The 24,450-nt window shown below is 35.2% G+C and overlaps 1 protein-coding gene across 1 annotated transcript in view; it reads left to right on the top strand.

The window, feature by feature from the left end:
- The first annotated feature begins 2,218 nt into the window (after positions 1-2,218).
- LOC107712778 (cyclic nucleotide-binding domain-containing protein 1-like) overlaps positions 2,219-24,450 on the top strand; it is a 35,817-nt gene continuing 13,585 nt past the window's right edge. The window contains exons 1-7 of the mRNA XM_016518115.1: positions 2,219-2,241; positions 4,045-4,121; positions 5,147-5,204; positions 11,574-11,719; positions 14,998-15,089; positions 15,905-16,042; positions 16,890-17,022. Of these exons, the coding sequence (XP_016373601.1) occupies positions 2,219-2,241; positions 4,045-4,121; positions 5,147-5,204; positions 11,574-11,719; positions 14,998-15,089; positions 15,905-16,042; positions 16,890-17,022 (667 nt within the window). The remainder of the gene's footprint in view (positions 2,242-4,044; positions 4,122-5,146; positions 5,205-11,573; positions 11,720-14,997; positions 15,090-15,904; positions 16,043-16,889; positions 17,023-24,450) is intronic.

Raw genomic sequence — 24,450 nt, 5'->3', positions numbered from 1 at the left:
AAAAAAACTTTTATTCAAAAAGGAAACATTACATGGATCAAAAGTGACAGTAAAGACATTTATAATGACATTAATGATTTCTATTTCACATAAATGCTGAACTTTCTATTAATCAAAGAGTCTCACGGAAAGAGTATCACGGTTTCCTCAAAAATATGAAGCCATTTTCAACTGCTGAACTGGATGATTCAGCGGTTTTCAACAATTATAGTAAGAAGAAATGTTCCTTGAGCACCAAATAAGCGTATTAGAATGATTTCTGAAGGATCGTGTGACGAAGAAAAAAAAAATCTTATTCCAAAATGTGTGCACATAATAAAATAATTAATTAAATGTATAATATATAATCTAATAATTTAAATAATATAATAATTTAAAAATATTATTTTTTTTGTTATTGTTTATAAATAATAAATACTCATTAATATACTTAACAGCTTGACATGGACCTCTTTGGATTTTTTTTTGTCTGCCTCCTTTGACATCACAGCTATAGGGATAGTCACTAGTGAAGGGTCTGGAAATGTATTCATTCATTATGGTGCCATCAACCATTAAAGTGTTGTCATGATCTAATCTTCTGGTGGTTCCAGAGTGATTAGTCACTTGACAATTGCACCTCAGTTGATTAGTCTAATAACAACTTAGATGTGGAACTGAGTGCCCGTGAGCATAGATGGCAGATTTCAAATCGCTTAATTTGTGAATGTGAGTAGCTTTCATAATTATAAATCTCCTTGAATGTTGAATATCCTCTTCGATATGTCCGATTTTATAAGTAAAATGGGTTGCGAACTGTTTTAACTGTAATATGGACTTTTATTTGTAATCATCATTGCACCTCAATGTCATTGCTCACCTCTTCTAAGTACATTTTGAACCCTTCTGAAGGTCATCCGTTGACCTGGTGTGTGTACATACACTAACCTATATGGGTTTGTTGTCTAGTGTGTCTTTACATCTGCTCTTGTTGTGAAGCCAGTTTTCCCCATCCAGGTCTCATGGGGAGCTGGACCAACTGTGCTGGCAACACATACACACACACACATTCACACACACTTCCTGCTCTTGCACACTGTTCCCGTGAGAGCTCGTCTCTCTGCCAGCACTGGAGGCAGGAAGTTCTTGGCTTCCCCCCGCGCTGGCTTTGCCCATGTAGCTCCACGTCCAGGAGGCCATTGTAACAGTCAGAGCAGGGCAGTGATTGGGGGGGGGGCTGCTCCAGGAACCAGCGGAAGATGTTCGGCTTATTTGATGAAGGAAGCCGGCCAGCACAACCTGCTTTGTGTGCACTTTCTGACTGTATTTTTATTATAGTTCATGTATTTATTTTGCTCTGTGTTTCAGTGCTTTGACCCCTCCTCAAGACTTCACCCTTTCCCACAATCCTCCTCCTGTGTTTCCTGGGGATGTGTGCTGGACAGAGAAACACTTTGACCCAGAAAAGTTTTCAGTGTTACCTGAAACTCTAATTTTGTGTGTGTGTGTGTGTGTATATACATATATGGTTTAATTTGATCAACCAGTGCATTGGGTATCATGAACTAACAATGAACAATATCTTTACACCATTTATTACTCTAGGGAAATGTTCATTTCGATTTCATTTTTTATTTTTTTCAAAACAATAGTTTTTTTTATAGCATTTATAGTTATATATAAACAATGTATTATGAATGAAAATTAAAAATGCTCAACTAAAAAAGGAATATTTACCTAGATGAAAGAAATGTAAATCATGTTGTGATGTTCATTTATTAGTTCATGATACCATTAAAAAATAAGCATTAAATATTTCTAATAATTGGAAACTCATTTTATTATCTTATCAGGTTCTGTGTAATAATAATAATATAATAATATTTGTTAAATATATTTAATAATAATAATAGTAAAATAGATAAGTTACATATCATTTAACACAGAGCAAAATATTTAAAACCATCTCCTCATTCAAACAGTTTTTCACATCTATTAATATTTCAAAGTGCAATTTAACATCTGTCACCATCTATATATTCAGCCAACAGGCGTGATTATCATCCAATACAGTTCAGATGTGTATATCATGTGAAATGCTTAGTTTTATGGTGTTTTCTTAAAGTTTAGATCATTTGGAAAGCTCTGGGGCTTTTGTGTGCGGAGACAATGATTGGCCGGGCTCCCTATCAGCCTACAGCTCTAAACCGCTGATGTATTTGCTGTTTAAGATGTTGTCATGACAACAGCTGATGAGGGCTGGTGAGTTTGTGAGGAGGCCAAATGAAAACGGAAAAACTTTGTACCTCTGTTGTATATTCACTTATTCTCAGTGGTGATATTTGAATTCACTTCTTTCTTGATAATTTGTTTTTAAATAAGGATTACTTTCTCATTTGTGGTGTTTATAATGTCCAGTTAAAGGCCAGTGCCTTAGTGCTCAATGGACTTTCACAGATATTTTGTTGTATTTAATCAGCATGCCTTATTTCAGTCCAGTGGTTCCTGGGGGGTATTCCAAAAAGCAGGTTATGTGACATACCCGGGTATTTTTGAGGATAAGCGAGCGGATAACCTCAGTTTTCGGTTTCAAAATCGGAGGTTACTTTCAGGGTATGTAAGTAACCATAGTAACTTGCTCTCTGAAGATAACCTGGGCGTGACAGATAGCGCACAACATTATATAATATTACAATATGTAATATAGCCTATTTTATATATATATATTTGTATGATATGTTAATGAAGCGCTAATAATGAGGTTTCTTACCAGAGCAACTCTGAGTATAACAACAGCTGCAGTGGAAACTTCATCATCATCATTGGAGAGGTTGAATGGGATTGGGAAGAAGGGAAAGTCCAATTCTGGGCATGTCAATCAAGGCTTGGAGCTTTGGACCAGACTCCCTTGTTGTCAAGCTTGAGAACAGAAAACACAAACACCTAAATGGTTTATTTGTCCCAAAGCTGAATAAATGAACTCATTGACTTAACTAGGTTTAATCTAAACAAGGTATTTTGAGTGTTTGTTTCTAGGTTATTACTTAGAAGACTCGCCTGATTATGTTGTTTTCATGTCAACAGTACAGCTTGTAAAGAACAATCACAAATAAGCTCTATTTAATATCTCTGATGAGATTAAATGGAGAGCAAATGGAGACTTTTGCTTCATCAGATTTGTCTACTGAGAAACAGACCCCGAAAATGTAATTTGTTTTCTCAAGAGTTTTAAAAAAGATTTCAACAACATCTCCCAACTGTCTTCAAATTTGAGCCCGATACACCAAAGTCTGCAATTAAAGGTCAGACGTTTATATTTGATCTAAAACCTTTATCTATGTGATCAGATTTGCAAAATACTAAAATTACTAAAACTGAATTAAAAATGAATCCTGTCTAGAAATAAAAGAAAATCAAACTAATAAAAACAATAAAAGCACCTAACAAAATTATTAAAACTTAAAGTAAAAACAGAAAAATAAAAGATATTGCAAAATGTTAATAAATGCTGTAATAGTAAACAAATAACACTAAAATAATGCTATACTAAAATCAATACCAGTTCATTTAGATGCTACCACATAACTTTTTTGTTTACTTGACAAAACTATTATTATTATTTAATTTTTTTAACAGCAAGTGAAAGTTTATGAGCTATTAAAGCGCAACCTTTGAGTAATAACATTTTACTGAAATTGTTGGTGAGCAATTGGCCCAAACAAAAGCAAAGCAGAAAGCAGCACACTTATTTCAGTGTCTTTGCTTTATAATACGGTTTTATAGCAGAAATTTAGAAGAATGATTGATCCCTACAGGGTGCCTCTGACAAACCGCCTCACTGTGCCTGAAATGTTTATGAGTTTTGTTTTTCTTACACAACGATTTAAGTTTTTTCCATTTAGCAGAATCTCCGGCTATGCATGTGAAAGGGTTGTGTTTTCACAGAGTGGTGTTTTGGTCCAAAAAAACATTCCCAGTTTTGATGACATACACACGTGTTGGCTGAGGAGTCTTATTTAACAGTTCTGACAGTTATCATTTGTGCTTGAGCTCTTGTTTTGTCAGGATTCGGGACTCTTTGGCTGTTTGCAGGAGAACCTCAGAACCAGCTGCAAAACTGAGACTTCTGACAGCTGCTATATGTGAGGAAACAGATCCCTTCTTTTCTTTCTCTCTCACACATCCATGATGACAGCCAAGCTATGGTTGGTGGATTTCAATTAAGCAACTGTTATAAAAACTGTACTTGTTTAGTTCTCTCACACTTAATGGTCCTTCTATTTTGTTCACTATAGCAGTGTCCCCAACAGGCTATATATATATATATATACTTTTTTTTTTCTAATGAAAGTCAATGGGGTCCAATGTTGTTAACAATATATTCTCTCTTAAAGGAATATTCACCCAAAAATTTCCTGAATATTTACTCACCCTGAGAGTTTGTTTCTTCATCAGAACAGGTTTGGAGTAATTGGACTAAAGTTTTGTGGATTATTGTGTTGTTTTATCAGCTGTTTGGACTCTCATTCTGATGGCACCCATTCACTGCAGAGGTTGTACATTTTCAGTAAATTTTCATTTTTGGTTGGAAATCCATGGAAATCTTTCAGGTCTTTATCGGGAGAGATATTAGACTGTAAGACTGCAGCTATTTGATGTGCATGATGGATGCGGCTTTGGACGTTTCTGATAAAGCAGCTATGGTAACGGCCGTATCATTGTTGGCTTTTACAGTGCTTGTCTTTCCTTAAAGGGGTCATAGGATGCCCATTTTCCGCCACACATTAAAGTTCAAACAACTTGTAAAAGTGCATGTAGCATCCTATGACCCCTTTAAGGGCTTGGTGTGATAAAAGGGATGAAAAGAACAGCGAAATCATTTTGTTTCTAAATGCTGGCTTGACTTTTTTCCCCCTCCTATTTTGCCTGAGCTCAAGAAAAGTGCTGCAGACAATTTAAGGAAAGACAGTGGAGGTTATCAGCAATGAGATTTGCGCATTTAGATTGGATTGATTACCCGGAGAAGGTTTCCCTTTTATCTTCACAGTAAAGTGGCACTTAGAATTTGAATTAAGTTTGCTGGCCATTCGGACCCCAAAACAGCTTTGTGGCTTTAACTTTGAGATAGCCCTTATCGATGTACCTCTTTCTCTGTGATTTATGTCAGTGGCTGCTCTCGGTTTAGTGGCAATTTTCCTGGTGCATTCTCTGGAGATAGTTCGCAGGTAAGTATTTGGTGGCTGATAAGATAGTGTTGTAAAGGCGGCCCGCTCCACAGATAAGGACCATTACTGAAAGACAAAGCCTCTCGCTATCCGACAGACCTGTGAAAGCAGCTGGCCGCTGAAACCTCTCTGACTCTGCTGTAATTGTGTCTCAAACTGAGCTGCACATACATGGAGAACGGTCCTCAACCCTCCTCACGGGAGGTGAAATGAGAGTGTCTTTTCTGTGGGCTCTTTGTGACTCTTTGTTTTGTTGAGGTTGTTGTTGTTCATTCTTCACCTTCATGTTGTTCATTCTCAGTTTGATAAGATGATTTTTAAAGTACATTTTTGATTTAAAACATTGTATTATATAAATCATGAGTTTAAGTCTTAATTTGCATTGTGCATTAAGTTTTAATACATGTCGGGATATAATTATGTCCTCAGAAATGTAACAATTTTGAGATTTTTCAGTTTGACACGTCAAGTTTTATAAGGCTGATATTTCCGCAAATCCACAACATTTTTTTTTTTTTTCGATTTATAAAATAATTTATTTCTTCAAAAATGGAAAATTCAGGGACACAACTTCATGTAATTTGTCTTTTGGATAATTAATATCTAAAATACAGTAATCTCAACTATTAACCAACTAAATCTTAGAAAGTGTAAAGGCTAATTGCTAGCTTTTGCTTTCGTCACAATGTGCATATTTTCTAATGCAGAGGGCAAAAATGCATTAGCATTATTAAAGAACATTACTGTATTTGTGGTGATGTGAATGGCATTGTAAAAGTGAGCATCAACTATGGTTGTGTGTGTAGATAATTTTTTTTATACATGCAAATGGCACTTGTTTTGTAGAATGGGAAATTCATTTGTTTTTCTTCACTTTCTCATCCTCCTCCTCTTCACTGCTTTTTTCCTTCCCTCTCTTTCCCTCATTTCTGCTGTTTTTATTCAGCACCACAGGCTCTGTATGTACCGCAATCAGCAGATATTCTTACAAAAAAAAGTTATATTTCAGTTTTTTTCCTCATTCATTTGGCGATAAGTTCCCTCCAGTTAATCAGAATCTTATGGAGTGATTAAAGCTTGCAATTATTATTATCTACAGCGAATTCATAATTAATGGAAGTATATGGAAATGTCAGCGAGAATCCTGGAATTAAACCAGAGATCATTTCCTAGTCAGCTTCTGTTATTCACTATTTTGAAGTCACCAGTTAGCAAAATTTCAACACAAAAATAGTTTTCAGGTTTAATTTGGCCTTTGACATGAAATGCTGTTGTTTAGTAACAATGCACTTTTGTTGAACTAATATTTTATTTAGTGTGAAAGTAGAGAATGAAAGAAAAGCTGGAGAGGTGCATATCTGATTGATTGGACTTCAGTTTTCTCAGACTCACAATCAAAGAGAGATCTGATTTGATTTACAAGCCCTATGGCTTTGGTTTCATGCCTAAAGTGAATTATTCTGTATATTTGAACTGAAAAATAAAAAAAATCTCAGTGGTTGGTGGTCCAAACAAAATCCCACCCTGGTCACATGGCTTTTAATCATATGATTGTTTCGCAGTCATTTGATCACCAGCTGCATTTTTGTGGATTATTATGTGCATGTTGTTTGTAATTATTTGTATTTCCAATTTAGCATAAGAAAACAATGGAAGTTTGTTTCTGGCAGAAATTGTCTCTTTATCTTACAATTTTAACTTTTTTTTTTCTTGCAATTGAGAGTTTATATCTCACAATTCTTTTTTTTTTCTTTCTGCCACATAATAAAAAATAAAATAGGCATTTGCGACATTTATCTCACAATTCAGACTTTTCTTCTCAGAATTGCAAGTTTAGATCTCACAATTCTGAGTTCTCTTTTGAGCTAAAAAAAGCGAAATTAATTGAAATGTATATCAAACCGGTTTTGTCAGGATTCTTTTTTTACACGTTATCGAAACTTAAAGTTCAGAGTTCTCGCCTTCTTTTTAAAAAGGAATAATTTTTTTAATAAAGTACCACTGAACATTGAAGCAGTTTGCTCATTTTGTGGAGGAGTTCATGGACATGTCTTTGTAATTCTTGTTCAATAAAAACAAATAATGTAACATATTTTGAATCTAAATATTCTGTAGAAACCATGAGGATCTGAACATGACTCATAATGACCTTAAATGTTCAACTCAAGGCTTTATCAGGTGACCTGACATGAACATTGCCTCGTTCCCATCCATAGATAGATGATGTTACTGCTAATTGTATATTTTAAAAGGCAGTTGTGCTCTCAACCCAGAAATTACCCACAGTATAAAAGATGATATCCCATTATCTTAACGGCATAATGAGTTCTTTTTTTTTTTTTTTATATCCACATAGCGCTTTGGCAGGAGGACGGGGAATTACAAACTTGGTGCACAGAGGATGTTTTGTGAACCCTGAAATTAAGACTGCCAAACTGTGTTGGAGACGTTCCTGTAAATTGTAAACTCATGCTTGTACATCTCTGCTAACGCTATTAGGACTAAGCTCTGCCATCTGTGTAGTGTTTTACAGTGAATGCATTTGAGTTTATTGATTTGTAGTCTGGAGTGTATCAAAGATGGAAAAATGTAGGTGTATAAAGCATCTGAAATGTTTGGAGCTCTTTGGTTAGTCATTTCTGTTGTGCAGCACTGTTTGAACTCCAATCAATATGCTTGTGTAGTAATTTTAGAAAGTATTTCTATAAAAGGTAAAGAGAATTTCAGAAATATGACAATATAACCTGAGTAATTCTAACAGGATGGATATAAGAGCTACAGTTGGCCATTGCTTATTGATTGATTGACAGTTTAACTTGAGGGTATCGACTTGACTTGATTTTTTTTTATTAACTAGCTTTTGAAATTTTGATAATATTAATTTCTGCAGTTTTATCAAGTGAGGCAGATCAGCTAATATCATAAAATATTACAGAATTCCTCAAATCCATTACTAATATTCACTGATGTTATGCTGTGATTGGCTCAACAAAAATGTTGCCACTTTCTGGATGATGTTATTTTTGTTATTTAAAGGAATGTTACGAAAGATTCTGGATTGGAAGTGATATTGCAAACAGAAAAACACCTACAGGTTTACAAAATAAAATGATATTCCCAACAAAACCATTTTTGTTTTAAAAAATGTTCATGATAAACATGATTACATACCTGTAATATTTCTTAATAAATTGCTATTTTTTATTTTTAAATCTTAACAAATACAGTTTCCAAGTTTAAAAAAAATTATAGCAATAAAATATCATATCATATAATATCTATCTATCTATCTATCTATCTATATAATTATTATTTTAGCATATTATATATAATTTATAGTTATTATCATTATTATTAATATGATTTATATTTTGTAATATTTATAATATAATATTTTTAATATTTCAAGATTATAAATGACAGGGCATAACAGGAATAAAAAAGCAGGTTCCTTTTTTAGTTTTGCCGTTGAAGCATTGGAATGGAAAGGCTGATGGATGTGAATCATACTTTAGAGATGGAATATTCTTAGTACTACGCAAATTGTTTGAGAGCTTTTATTCTTTTTGCCTGTCTAAAGCCGGCTGTGTTGTGACTGACACTGATTTGCCGAACCCACAAGCACAAGCAAACACCCACAAAGGATTGATTGATGGATTTGACCTTCATCCAGCATAAGCAAACTCATGCGCGCACAGTCTATCGGCATTGTGATTACTCACTCACGCTGGCAGCGGTGTGCTCTTGATGGCTAAACTCCTCCCCGGCTATTGCGCTTGAGATTTGATCTCTCGGATGCCCATGGAACTAGACACCATGCTAATACCATCATCATCACACTCTAAGACAATCGGTTTCCCTTAAGAATTAGCTTTAAACATAACACGCTGCAGAGGGTTTTCTTAAAGGGGTCATATGATGCTGCTAATTTCTTTGTGTGAACATTTGGGCGGTGTTATGCAAATCTTCCCACATAGTGTGGTAGATATGTGGGGGCGTGTTCGAACGAGCCGTTTTAGGTAGGTGTGGCTAACTCTTAACTTTTATAAAGAATATCTCTTTGGATTTGAGACTTTAGTCTTTACAACTTTACAGATCTTCTTTATGCACCAAGAGCTTGTAACACTCCAAAGAGAAAGGAAAAAATGAAATCGCATCATATGACCCCTTTAATAGCAAGAGTTCAGGTTTCATTATCTGAGATGGTGCCTGTAGGACAGTGAGAGTGTAAAAAGATTAAGAGTTTTTTGTTTGGGTTGCAGGGGGTTTGTCTAGGACAGTGGTTCCCAACCCTGGTCCTTGAGGCACCCCAACACTGCACGTTTTGCATGTCTCCTTAATCAAACACACCTGATTCAGACCATCAGCTCATTAGTAGAGACTTCAAGACCTGAAATTGGTGTGTCAGAGAAAGGAGACATGCAACATGTGCAGTGTTGGGGTGCCTCCAGGACCAGGGTTGGGAACCACTGGTCTAGGACACACACACACACTTTAATGCAGATGAGACTGGATTTTGAGCCAGTTTATCCCAGAGTCTTTTAAAGAATGTCTTTAATGGACTCTGAAGGTGCAATTAAATAGCTGCAGGTCGCCAAATCACTGTACTAGTAGCTGCTGCTAGTTGACTACAGTCCCCAACTCTATCAGGAGACAAATCATAGGAGCTTCAGTGTCATTATGGTCAAATAACTAGTCAACTAGTATGGTTGACTAACTAGTCAATTAGTTAATCTGGACTATTTTATTTAATTATAATTTTAGTTCTTCTATTTTACTTTTAGACCGCTCATTTCAATGGACCAGTTCCAATACATTGAACATCTATGTGTTGTCAATGTTTATTTTATTTATTTATTTATTTTTATCATTTTATTTTATAAATGTTATTTGATTGTATTTATAATTGATTCTATTTTATTATTTTATATAAAATAAAATAATTTTATACAGAAATACTTTTTGTTTTATATAAAATAAAAATGTTATTATTTCTGTACAGATAAATATTGCTCTAATTGCTGCTTGTGGCTCTTGTTCTGTCCAGGCTAGACTATTGCAATGCTCTCTTGGCAGGTCTTCAAACCAGTTCTATCAAACCTTTACAATTAATCCAGAACGTGGCAGCAAGATTAATTTTTAAAAGAAATTTGAAAAGAACACGCATCACACTGTAAGGACATCGGTAAAACAGTCCATGTGACATCAGTGGCTCAACTTCAGTTTTGCAAAGCTACGAGAATACTTTTTGAGTACAAAGAAAACAAAAATTATTTTTTTTCCAACAATTCTTCTCCCCCCGAGTTACGTCTTCCGCCATTTTAGAGAGTATCAAAATGCATACGCACGCTTTCCCCTAAACGTAAACAACGCTGATTACGCAGATTACGTTCATGCGCGTGCTTTCTCCGCCGAACGTAAACAACGCACAAAATCACTTTCTCTGACTTTTAAATGAAATGTTCCCTCCTGGTGGAATGACCTGCCCAACTCAGTCTGAGCAGCTGAGTCCTGCATCTTCAAGAATCAGCTAAAAACACATCTCTTCCATCTTTTTTTGACCCTCTAACTCTAGCACTCTCTATTCTAATTCTATAAAAAAATAATAATAATAATAACACTAGCTTTTCTAATCTTTTTGCGTTCTATCTATTTGTTTTCTTTTGATTTATTATACAATTATCAAAAGCAAAAAAAAGGCCTCTAACACTAGCTTGCTCTATTCTTTTTCTATTCTGTTCTTCTTTTTATTTATTATATAGTAATAATAAAAAGAAAAACCTTGCTACGTGTACTGCATTAAGCTAACAGATTTGTTATAGCACCTGCATATCATTGCTCTTTTATTGATTTTGATTGCTTCCACTGTCCTCATTTGTAAGTCGCTTTGGATAAAACAAAGCGTCTGCTGAATGACTAAATGTAAATGTAAATTGCCAAAATAAGTTTAAAATGCCTTTGGTGTAGTTCACCAAAAATGAAAATTTTGCCATTTACTCAGCCTTGAGTTGTTCCAAACCTGTATGAATTCCTTTCTTCTGCTGGACATAAAAGAAGATATTTTGAAGAATGTTGGTAACCAATATTTCAATGTTTCAATACAATTAAAGTAAATGGCTACTGGCAACTGGTAACCAACATTCTTCAAAATATCTTCTTTTGTGCTCAGCAGAAGAAAGAAATGTATACAGGATTGGAACTACTCAAGGGTTAAAATGAGTAAGGAGTAACTTCATTTAAAGGAGTAAATGATGCCATAATTTTTATTTTTCTGCGAACTACCCCTCTAAGTAGCTCTAATGTTGTGAGCGCCCACTGAATAGAGTTTGCTGTTTATTCTCCTGAAAAATGAATTTGTGTGTTTTGCAGCCCTATTGAGAGATCCCAGTCAGAGCATCATATCATTTATAAACTGCTGAAGGGAGCCCAAAGTCTGACCTCGCAGCTGGGCTCGCAAGAGCTGAAACAGATTAGGACCATCACCACCGTCGAGACCTGGGACCGCGGACAGATCAGTGAGATATTTATACACACACTCACACTCTTAAAAGAATAGAGCACATACGCTCTTAAAGGAATAGTTCACCCAAAAATTTGCTGAAAATGTACTCATCCTCAGGCCATTCAAGATGTAGATGAGTTTGTTTCTTCATCAGAACAGATTTGGAGAAATTTAGCATTACGTCACTTGCTCACCAATGGATCCTCTGCAGTGAATGTGTGCCTCTATCCATAATATGCAAAAGCAATCATTCAAATGTAAAAAGCCTTTATGATGGATTTGTGTTTTTACAAACTCACTGCTTTTCACTTCACAAGACATTAATTGATGGACTGGAGTGGTGTGGATTACTGTGATGTTTTTATCAGCTGTTTGGACTCTCATTCTGACGGCACCCATTCACTGCAGAGGATCCATTGGTGAGCAAGTGACGTAATGCTAAATTTCTCCAAATCTGTTCTGATGAAGAAACAAACTCATCTACATCTTGGATGGCCTGAGGTGAGTAAAGTTTCAGCATATTTTCATTTTTGGGTGAAATATTTCTTCAAAGTTCACCTTAAAATGAAAATTCACTTAAAGATTATGTTGTTCAAAACTCATATGACTGCATTTTTTCTTTACTGTAAAATCACACGGAGTCATTTTTAAAAGAATATTATGGCCTTTATTTTCAATATAATGAAAAAGTGGTTCATATGACTCATGCACTATATTTAGAGTCTTCAGAAGTCATACAATAGCTTTGTGTGAGAAACCAAACAAAATGTAAGTAGTTATTTCTTATGAAGTATTGTAAAATGTTACCCATAAGTCTTGGTATATAACATAAGAGCAGAAAATCACATGTCAGAGGTTTGTAATGTTATGTGTCAGGGAATGTCTTATTTCAAGATAATTTCATCTATCATTTTTCATCCACCATTTGTGTTTTTGCACAATGGCAGATGGAAATCATCCATAACAACACTCCATAAATGAATTGTGCTTCTTTAGAAGCTTCCTATTTCAAGTTCAGCAGGTTTATCAGCTTCAGAACAGTTTATCCATGAATGAGAACATCAGCAATCTTACTCATGTAATATTGCTTATATATAGGCTTCATAAACAGTATTACCTTATTGTCTTTTTCTGATTCAGAGCCTTGCAAAACATCTGTCTCACTCCCCAAAGAAGAAGATTCTCTCATCCAAAACTGTTAGTTCATATATTATGTATCAGTGGCCTCATGCAACACGATCTATCGACACAAATCAAACAGATCTTTCATTGGCATCATCTTTCAGTCTTGCCTGTGAATATTGTCAAGTGTTTGGATGTGTTTCTAAAAGGTTGAGAGCCCAACCCAGCATGCGTGATTTTCTATCGACGTGTTCAGTCGTCTGCTAATCTGTGCTCAATAACAGCCACGTATTCTTTCAGGGCCACTAAGCAAAAACATAAAGGAAAGACAATTTGATGAAAGCATGAATCCGTGCCTCTACACCGATGGTTACTGTTTTGCAAATGTCTGGTGTTTTGGAGATGGAGGTTTCTTTATTGATTCGTCTAGAGGGACAGTAATGGCTGTGGTATGTTGTATGTCACAGATGGAGGGCTTTGTTATGGACGCAAGTTTTAGCTGCAGATGATTACAGAGCATAAACACTGTGATTTGCTGTTGATAGCTGTCTGCGCCAGGCTGAAAAGTTTTCGTGTGAGGAGTGAGAGATTTTGTGGAGTGTTTTTCCTAGTGTATAGATGGCTTGCTTTCAGAGAGCAGTTTTCATCTCATTCAGATCTTTGCGTCAAGGAGATTTAAATGGCTGCAATATAACAAAGAGTGAAAAATTTAAGGGGGTCTGAATACTTTCCGTACCCACTGTATATGCTTGTTTGGGGGTGCCGAGTGAATGCTTGTGTCTTTTAATTAATTATCAAAGAAATATGAAGAGTATATTGGTTTTTCCAAGGAACAGTTAATCCAAAAATTAATTTCTGTTGTTATTAACTTTCCACAGTTTTTCCTCTTTAAAATCGACATTTTTACAGATTGTCTTGATTGCACTTTTGAATACTATTTGGGCTGTCAAGTTCCAAAAAGTTATCATAAAATTGGTCCATAATACTCGTGCGCTGTATTCCAATGTTTTTAGCATTATTTACAGTATATACTATTATGGTGTGTATAGTAATATTTAAAATGTCTCTTATATTTTCAATTGTAATTTTAATTTTAATTGAAGTTTCAATAATTTAGTTATGTGCGTTTTGTCATTTTTTTAAGTTTTTTTTTTCAATATTTCTATTGATTTTTATCTCCATTTTAGTTATTGTACTTCAGCTTAAACTTAATTTTTCAGTTAGTTGCCAGTGCAACCTTTCTAATTTTTATTTTATTTTTTTATTATTTTTTTTAAGTAGTTTTGGTAACACTTTACAATAAGTTTAATTAGTTAACTATTTTAGTTCACATGAACTAAGCATGAACAACATTTCTACAGCATTTATTAATCTTAGTTAATGTTAATTTTGACATTTACTAATGCATTATTAAAATCTAAAGTTGTGCTTGTTAACATTAGTTAATGGACTGTGAATTAACATGACCAATGATTGAACAACTGTATTTTCATTAACTAACATTAACAAAGATGAATAAATACTGTAATAAATGTATTGTTCATTGTTTGTTCATGTTAGTTAAGACATTAACTAACATTGTAAAGTGTTACCGTAGTTTTAATAGTTTTAGTTAACAACAATAACTGTATTCCAGGTCATTGGAAACTGTACATTGAAATTATGTGAGAAAAAGATTGAAATTTAAGTCATTTGAAGTGACATGATGATAAGTAAATAATGGCAGAATTAACATTTTTCGGTGAACTTTCCCTTTACGTGTGAAATTCACTGCTCCACAGAGAACCGTTCATTTAAATGCAGTTGTTTGGATTTATTTTACAGTCGAATGCAAGAAATATCTGATCTTTTGGTCTTTTAGAACCCATCAGCATGCATCCCTTCATACATATGCTCTTATTTATGATGAGACGGGCTCCAGTGACTCTGTGACTAGTGTTGTTACTTTTTGAATTCTTGTAATGTGTGAAATCTTATACTGCATGTGTGTTATTTCTCTACATAACAGAAACAGTGATAAGATTTTAATAGTCAGTCTCTTGCCCACCTGCATAATGGGGTCATGCGTTTTGACCCGAAACAGCTGAACTGTAACTGTTGAGCGGAGGGTTTTCTAATCGAGTGTGTCTTCTGCCATATTTATCTTTCCTTCTCATTCTCTGATTACAGTTTTCGGGCATAATGGATTTTACCTCCTTCTGAAGGGCTCAGTGAAACCGTTCAACCATGAAACCCTTAAAGAGGATCAGACAATCTCTACGGTATAAATTGTGCAACTTGTTAATCAGTTATTGAGTTTAAATTGACCCTTTGCTTTGCCTAACATTAAAAACATTACCATTCATACCTTGGCAATTGTTGCTGACTAGCATATTCTCTGACAAGCTTTTGCTCTTTTCTAATCTACAGTTAAGACCCGTTCATGATAACTATATTAGCATCCACACCAATGGTTTGTTTATTCTAAGTGCGCTGCTGCAGTTCAGATTTTGCATGGCACGCTTTATTGGCTTTGCTTTGTTTCACAGAACTAGTCGTTGCCTGGGTTGCGTACGTATATGTGGGGCGGAGCTATCAAAATAGGGGCAAGACCCTTTTGGGGTAGGGGCGTGTTTGTTTTGGTGATTTCAAATATCAACATTGGCTACCAGAAATCGCTTACTCTGCCTTTAAAGTTGGATGCATGTTGGTTGGCTATCTATGTTTTTATCGTTTATCAGAGTGAATCCTTTGGATTGATTTGGTAAAATAATGTAATTTCACTTAACATTAATACAGTGGTAACAGTTGTTCACAATAGGCCTACCTTATTTAAGAATGTTGTAGAATATTCAACAATTTCTTTAAAGAAAGTCAGCAGATAACATTCATTGTAATGTGGCAGTTTGTTCCATCCCACAGAAGAATATAAATATCTATTTAAGTGTTGCATCCAATAGTAAAGCTTGTCAAAACTAGAAATAGTAACCAATCCAGTGCAGCAATTTAAAGATGTCTTTGAATTCTGGCCTCTTGAACACAACATTTGAAAAGCTTTGCATACAGTGTACTGGATTTGGTGTCTTTGTTGATCTAGATTGCTGCTGGAGGTTCATTTGGATCCTATGAATCTGTAAATGCTGTAGATGGAGGTGCCATCATCCAGGGTGTCGTGACACTCGAAACCTGCGAGATTCTCAAAATATCTCGCTCTGGCTACGAGAAGCTAAAAAAGGTGCAGCAACGTGATCCTTCATGTAACACAAAAGTGAAATGTACTTTGCAGACTAGAGACACACCAATATTTTATATTCTGGCCTGTAATTGTTGTCATGATATAGCTGATAAATGACCAGAATTAAAATTCTATAATATTTTGTCCAAATAAATGAAAAATAAAACACTAAAATCAGGCATCACAACATTATAAATAAATAAATACTCATTTTGAAATTTGCTAAAGATGATATTTTAGTGTTATTAAATTATTTGTTTAATTTTATTATATCACATTACTGTAACAATCTAATCTTAATATTATTAATTTATTAATAAATTATTCATATTAAAATTAACTCTGAGCATTAGATAACAGTCTAAATTAATAATATTTAATATATTCATTAACAATATAATTTATTAAGATTTAATATTGTAATAATCTAATTGTAATATTTATCATTTATTATCAATATACTATTAGGATTACCTCTGAGCATTAGATGATGGTGAAGATAAGCTAAATGATTACAATTTAATATGTATATTTATTAATATTTTATTAACAACTTAATTATTGAATCATAATATTCATAAATTATTGTTATTATTAATAATAAATTATTAATATTAGGATTAAGTCTGAGCGTTAGATGATGACAAAGGTCATCCAAATGTTAAAGTAGCAGAACCAAGTATGCTATGCACAATTAAATTCTGAATTACTGGTTATTATCCAAAACTAGTAAAAAAAAAACAAAAAAAACAAAAAAACACTGGCATACAGATATATTGTGCATCCTTTCCTTGGTGTCCTAAAATTATTTCATCAATGAGACCGTGTCCTCTATTGTTATTTGTAGGACATCCTGGCAGAGGACCATGAAGTTAAAGTGTCTTTGATCCAGGGCTGCCAGCTGTACCTTCACTGGCCAAAGCTTTCCATCAACCACCTGGTCGACAGCATGCAGCTAAGAACATTCCCTGCTAATCAAGGTAAGTGGGTGTCTTGATTGAATATGTGTTGTCACAATGAATCACAGCAGCATCTCATGCACTTTAGTTCAGTTTTGTTCCATTGACTGATGCTTAGCCCCTGGATGGCATAATGGTTTTCTTCACTTAGTGCAAAACTCAACACGTTTGCCCCTAAATAAATGTGTTTATGGATGAAGAGCACTTGAATATGATAAGAGAAAAATACAAGCTGCTCCATTACCCGCACAGCTGACTTTAATTACCAGGACGGCTGCTTTTACACCTCATTTGGGAAATATTGAAGCCTAGATATTCACTTAGGTGCATATGTTTATGTGTGTGTCATTGCAGGAGTGTCCAACGACTATTGCTCAAATTGGGTTTGCAGCTCTGATTTCACTAATGTTGAGCTTTTGTGCGCAGGAAAGGACAGGTCTCTTTTTTCCTTTTTTTTATATAAAATATAATGGGCATGAAAGGAACTGCGTTGAACACAAAGTCTGGTGTGACTACCCTTTTAGCCTGTTCAATCTCACTTCCTGTCCTGGAGCTGACAGGCGGGCATATGGTATGCTGTGGTTGTGCTGAGATATTGGGCAGAGATCAGCTATCATGGCTGAAATCTGTATTTAGTTGCCGGAATCTCTTCTCTTCCGTGGCTGCATCCCATTTTCTCCATCCTCCCTCCAATTATACGTCTTAATTTGTATCTTCCTCTTTAATGAAAGGCTTCAGCTTTTAAGTATAAAGTAAATCTGTTTTCTTTAAAGACACTTTTAAGTGAGATCATTCCATGCTGGACCAGATCTTTGAACATGTGCGAACAATTAAACACAAAAATGGTTCATAGATGAGTTCACAGAAGTGTATTCAAAATTTTGAAAATGTTGAAAATGTCAATCTAAAAACACACATTTGAAAATGTTCTTATATTATCTTTTATATCTCTTATATATTTTAAATTAACATATCTATAATATAATATTTATTTATTGTATGTTTATGTATATAACATGGTGTGTGTATATGTATGTATATATATATATATATATATATATATAGCTCCCCATGTGCCTTCCTATGCCCTTATTTGGTTGGTTTCCTGTTCCTGTCCTGATTAGTATAGTTCATTTGTCCCAGCTGTTTCCCTTGATGTTTCATTGCTCCCAGGTGTGTCTCGTCATCCCCTCCTCCTGTGTGTATAAAAAGTGTTCCCAGTCCCTAGTTCTCGGTCCGCTGTTAAACGTCTTCCTGAGTTCGTCTCCCTTGGTTCATGAAAATAAAGTCTTGTTAAAGTATTCTCCAGCGTCTCCTCGTTCCTCTGAAGTGTTAGTGTGACAGTGTGTTTGTTTTTTTTTAATTTATATATATTTTAAATAATTAGCCATACAACATTATTGTGTTAAATTGACACCCCTTAAATATTTATATATGGCCCTGGACCACAAAACCAGTCATAAGAATCAATTTTTTGAAATTGAGATTTATACATTATCTGAAAGCTGAATAAATAAGCTTTAAAATTTAAAATATTTTATATATATATTTGTAATAATCAGCCATGCAACATTAATGTTAAATTGACACCCCTAAAATATCTACAATGTAATAATATAATATAATGTGACGGCGCCAGGGTTTTGTTCTTTGCAGAATGAAACCTGAGTGTATGTATCAGCGCTGACAGTTTATCCGGCTCGGCGCAGGGTTGGTCTGAGGGTATCATATCATAGCTGTTCTTTATCAGAGAGACGGAGAGAGTGTCATCAACATGGTCAGTTGGCATAAAACAAGTCTTTTGGGAATAAATGCACAATAGGGCTGTCAATTGTTTACAGATTAATTTTAATTAATTACATGCCGATTCATTAAATAAAATAACTGTAAATGATGGCATGCCAGTATTCACTGAGAAATGCCTGAAATGAAGATGATTCAAAGACATTGTTGTGGCAGATGAGTAATTAATTGACAGACTTTAAAAAGTGGCTCTAGAAGTCAATACATTTACATTTTTGGCTGTTGCTTTATGCCTCTTTCTTTTTCATTGTCTCACGCAAAGTTTTAAAACATTGTTTAAAGTAAAATTTTTTTTAAACAAAACTCTTGAATTTTGTTGTAATCTGTTATGTGTTAATATTAATAATATAATTTTGTATTAGTTTTATATTTTGTATATTATTATTAATATCACTTTTATATTTAAAACATTATTTTTCTATATTTATTTGTAATTAACCATACTAAATTCTATTAAATTGACAACCCTAAAATAAACATATTTGTCATCATACTATAATGCACTTGTGTGGTGTGAGCGATTCTTTAGTAATATTTTATATTTTAATCTCTTGTTTAGTTTATTCTACAGATCAGGGTATGTTTAAACAGGCTCTGTTTGTAGAGTATTGTGTGATTTTCTGTGTGTGTGTGTTTATGTGTGTGTGGTCCTGGTATTCCCTACATTATGGGGACCAAATGTCCCCACAAGTATAGTAATACTAGTAAATTTTGACCTTGTGGGGACATTTTTAGGTCCCCATGTGGAAACAAACTTATAAATAACACAGAATGATCTTTTTTGAAAATCTAAAATTGCATAAAGTTTTGGTTGAGGGGTAGATTTAGGAGTAGAGTTTGTGTGTGTGTGTGCGTGCGTGCGTGTGTGTGTGCGTGTGTGTGCGCGTGTGTGTGTATGTGTGTGTTTGGAGGCGAAGGCGTGGTGTGAAGTCATGCCTTCTATACTTACAATGCACACTGTTCAGCACCTTGGATAGCAGCATAACATGTGAACACGACTAACAGGTGTGAGAATGACGATAACTCACACGTGAGCACGATGGACTCATTGAGTGCTGGTCCCAGTCCCAGTTGGTCCCTAAACCCTAATGGCTTTTCCCTTTGTATGACTCCTTACGGACCGAACTTGACCGCCTAACAACCCGTGACCGCCCTGCCTCACCAAAGCCACTGTCCTCATTTGAACTTCCTATTGACCGTGATGCATAACCCAAAAGCCTTGATCCAGAGACCACTGCACTTCCCTTTGGCTGTCCTTAGCTGTAAACTTCAAACCATTAACACTCTCATTTCCATTACTCACCAAGGCATTTTTTATTAATAAAAAGTACAGTAAAAACTGTAATTTTATAAAATATTATTACAACTTTAAATAACTTAAAATGGAATTGATTCCTGTGATGCAAAGCTGAATTTTCAACAGCCATTACTCAAATCTTCAGTGTCACATGATCCATGTACTGCTTAATCATTTTCTGAAAACCACAATACATTTTTTAATGTTTCTTTGACTAGAATGTTCAAAAGAAAAACATTTATTTGAAATAGAAATCATTTGTAACATTATAAATGTCTTGACTGTCACTTTTGATCAGTTAAATGCATCTTTGCTGAATAAAAATATTCTTTCCTTTTTTAAAACAATGAAATAAATGCTTATTTTCATTTTTTAAAGCTACCATGCATTGCTACATTATCAATTAATAAAAAATAAATGTATGTAAAAATGTATAGTAAAATTATTATATAATGTTCAGAATTATTTTGTCATCTTGTACAATATTGTTTCTGCAGGAAAAATATTTTATAAAATTTTTTTCTGGAAACGAGAATAAAAACTAAGAAAATGGCTTGAACCATTTGTAGTGATATTAGGGCCACTATACAGTATGTATTTTTTTTTCTTGTAGAGAGGTCATTAAAGATGATTCAGAGAGAAGAACATTTACTGGGCATGATGGGTACAGTGTGAACAGATGTTTATTGATGCATCTCCACACTAACTATAGTTCTGTAAGGACCACTATCGTCAAAATGATTGACACTTTGCATACAGGTTGGATTGGTGGTTCTGTTCTGGGTAAAAATTGCCCGCTCATCCATGCAGCCTGTCATGAATGCGCAGGGAGAGCAGTAATAACCACCAAACATAGGCTGACACCCCCCAACCACAAACTGATGGCAAATCTGAAAGGAGAAGCATGTCCTTCTGAAATAGCAGAGGCTGGGGCAGCATGGCCCTTACAGGAGGAGAGTAGCAGCAAAGGGGTGCTCTTCTTTAACAAGCAGCTGAGAAGAGCAGCGTGCCCCTTTAATGCAGTACCTGAAAAGATTAAGCAACAAGAATATGGTCAATACCCGAAAATTAAGCAACAAGCATGTTGCCCTTACCCAGATTACGTTGTTAACATTTGAATAACAACCTTTAGCAGCAAAATTTACATACTGTGCACTAGATAGCTTTAAGAAACAAGCATGTTGCTGACTTAAATGCAGCGTGTTGCAATAATAGTTGAATAAGCTTAAAGAAACAACATTTCCAATACTAGATGTGTCTTAAGCAGCAAGCATGTTTCAAAAATCAGAGAGCCTTAAACAACAGCTTTAAAAACAAGCCTCTGCTGTGGCAAGTTTAACTGGGTACCAGCATGTCGAAATAAAACCAATAAGCCTAAAGCATCAAGCATGTTACTGAACAAGTAGCCTTAAACAACGAGCAATATTTGCCAATACCCTGATAACTTTAAGCAATGAGAATAAAAAGAAACTTAGCTTCGTGAAGACATTCAGAGATGAATAACGGGTGAAATATAGCCAGCTGTGACGTGGATGCTTGATCCACTTCTTGATATCTTACTCCTTCCAGCGAGGAAGGCAGATCTTGTGTAAACTCTTGTTGATTCAGACACATTAGCACAACTTCAGTGATGATTTGTGGGCAAAGAGTCCATGTCAATTATAAATCGCTGCGAGAAGCAGTGCTCACTCCGGTCACGCTCATATCAATCAATGCAGCGAATTCGCGTTCAAGTTCACGAACTTGAATTTAGTGGGGAACGAACCCCTCCTGCAATATTCTTGATTTTACGCTTCCTATAGAGACGGAATTCGCCGAATTCGCCGTCTAATTTCCTCCTGAGCAAGCTATAAAGCTGCTGAATATTACTGAATAGACCTTATATAGGAATGCCGTGATAGCCGTCGTATTCCTATAGGTAGACGTGGATCAGCTGAGAGTCAGCTGATGCAAGCTTGACTCACGTGACCTGCCAGAACTAACGCTACGCTTGATTTGTGTCATCTTATTTTGACCCACTGTAAGAAAGGTCTCAGGTGTCTTTCTCCCTCCGTCTGCAGTCTTTTTCTATTTCTCCTCTTAAACAAACATGTCATTGAAGATCAGAAGTGAAATCGCTGCTCCATTAGTTCACCAGTCTGTGGGCTACTCAGAATGTCTCACTTTGCCCCTCCAGAGACATGAGCTGTAAACTCGAATATCTTCTGTTCTACAGCAGGATTATGCCAAACAAAAGCCTGTTGTCTCCAGTGCTGGACTGCGTCACCCTGTGTCCACAGCTGGCCTGTTCCTATTCTGGCCTGGACTGCCACCCCTGGGCTATGAATCCAGTCTGGTCCAGGATTTTCTAGCCATCTTACTTTCTATCATGTTCCATGGCTGGACTTGCAGTCCAAATATCCAGTCCAGCATGACTGTTTTTGATTATCTGAGCAGAAGTTTACTGATCTGTTACTGTTTGGCCCACCCAGTCAGACAGAATATGGTGTCCATGTTTATGGTAACATATAACCACCCAGAACACAAATTCATTTCTTTCTTTAATAGAGATCTTCTGCCCTTGGCGTCTGCTTTAATCATAGGATGTAAAAATTACAACAAAACAGTAATATTATGAAATAGTATTACAATAAAAAAAAAAAGATTTTCATTATAATACATTTTAAAATGTGATGTATTTGCATGATGCAAAACTGAATTTTCAGCAGCCATTACTTCAGTCATCAATATCTTAATGACTTTATGGTTTTTTTAATGGTAGTTTTTATAATATATACATTTGGAATGGTAGTGTGTGTGTGCATATATATACAGTATATTAAATAAATAAATATTTACTATTTACTAATATTAAATATTTATTTACTCTTATGACACTGGGCTTTTTTGTGCAACTGACACTGTGTACACTGATTCCAAGTACTGTTAGGGCTGGTTCACACACAATAAAATTTTTCATTCCACTACTTTTCCATTTTTTTTCTGTATAAACGTGCTAGGTGGACAACTTTGACTGTTGCACTCGCTTCTCTGTCTTTTGCAGTGTCTCACACATGACTCTCAAGTTAAAAGTTCTAAAAAACATGTCTTGAGACCTTTTTTCCCAATTCCACTTCACACGTCTTGTGTTCTTGTGCATTATCTGATACATGGACTTGTGGACGACCCTGTATTATTTGTTCTTCCCCCTCTTCAGATTCAGTTTCTGGTTCTAACATATATGGCTGAATTAATCCAGCATTACCACTTTCCATTGTGTAGTGTTTACTACTTCAGTTAAGCGTGTGAAAGTGGAGCAGGTCCAAGCTGGTGTGATTGATGGTAGGTGGGACTAATTTGCATATTCATAGATCCGCATATACTAAATGAGATAAGAGTGTAGAGGTATATTCAAGCCATTATAAGGCAAGAAAAAAGAAGAAGAAGAAAAAAAAACATTTAAATACATCATTTTGATTATCCAAGTGTTCTGCAGGTCAAGTGTAATTTCCCCTTCCACATACTAAGGCAGGAAAAAGTTTTATCAGAGCAGAAAGTCCTAAAGTCATGGCATTAAATGATGCCTGAACTGCAAAAATGAATATCTTCCTCAGTATTTTTGCTTTGTTCTCCAATACAAACATAAATATCCTTAAATCAGGGTACATTTACTTGAGATGCAATATGAAGTCTTGTTTTCTGAGAAATTGAACAAAATTAAGTGAGTTTGTTTAAAACAAGAACAAATATCTGTCAATAGGGAATGAAAACTAGTTTTCCCTTTGAATTAAGTCGATTTTTTTGAGCTCACTGGTAGATATATTTTTGTTTTAAAGGGGTCATATGATGCGATTTCAAGTTTTCCTTTCTCTTTGGAGTGTTACAAGCTCTTGGTGCATAAAGAAGATCTGTAAAGTTGCAAAGACTAAAGTCTCAAATCCAAAGAGATATTCTTTATAAAAGTTAAGAGTCAACCACGCCTACCTAAAACGGCTTGTTCTAACACGCCCCCACATATCTACATCACTATGTGGGAAGATTTGCATAACACCGCCCAAATGTTCACGCAAAGAAAGAAGGAGTAACTTTTATTCTCGCTGTAGTATTGTTGACGCTGCAGCCATGTCGTGAAGACGCTGTGTGCTTCGTTGTGAAAGCGAAACTACTTTGTTTGGTCTTCCAAAAGAGGACGATATCCGCTTCATCATGCCTAGAGCTGATCCGTGCTGGTAGCTGAGGAAATACATCAACTTCGGGCTGTGGATCGCCGGATCAGCTTTCACCGTGGCGTGGACGAAGCGGAGTCCAGCCCGGGGTCGACACATGTGGTTGCCGCAAGCCCGCCCGCCGCCGCTCACTCAAGCCGGCCT

The sequence above is a fragment of the Sinocyclocheilus rhinocerous genome, unplaced genomic scaffold (genome assembly GCF_001515625.1).
Source record: "Sinocyclocheilus rhinocerous isolate Xijiao unplaced genomic scaffold, SAMN03320098_v1.1 scaffold1740, whole genome shotgun sequence".
NCBI classification, from domain to species: Eukaryota; Metazoa; Chordata; class Actinopteri; order Cypriniformes; family Cyprinidae; genus Sinocyclocheilus; species Sinocyclocheilus rhinocerous.
This window is presented reverse-complemented; position numbering and strand designations above follow the sequence as displayed.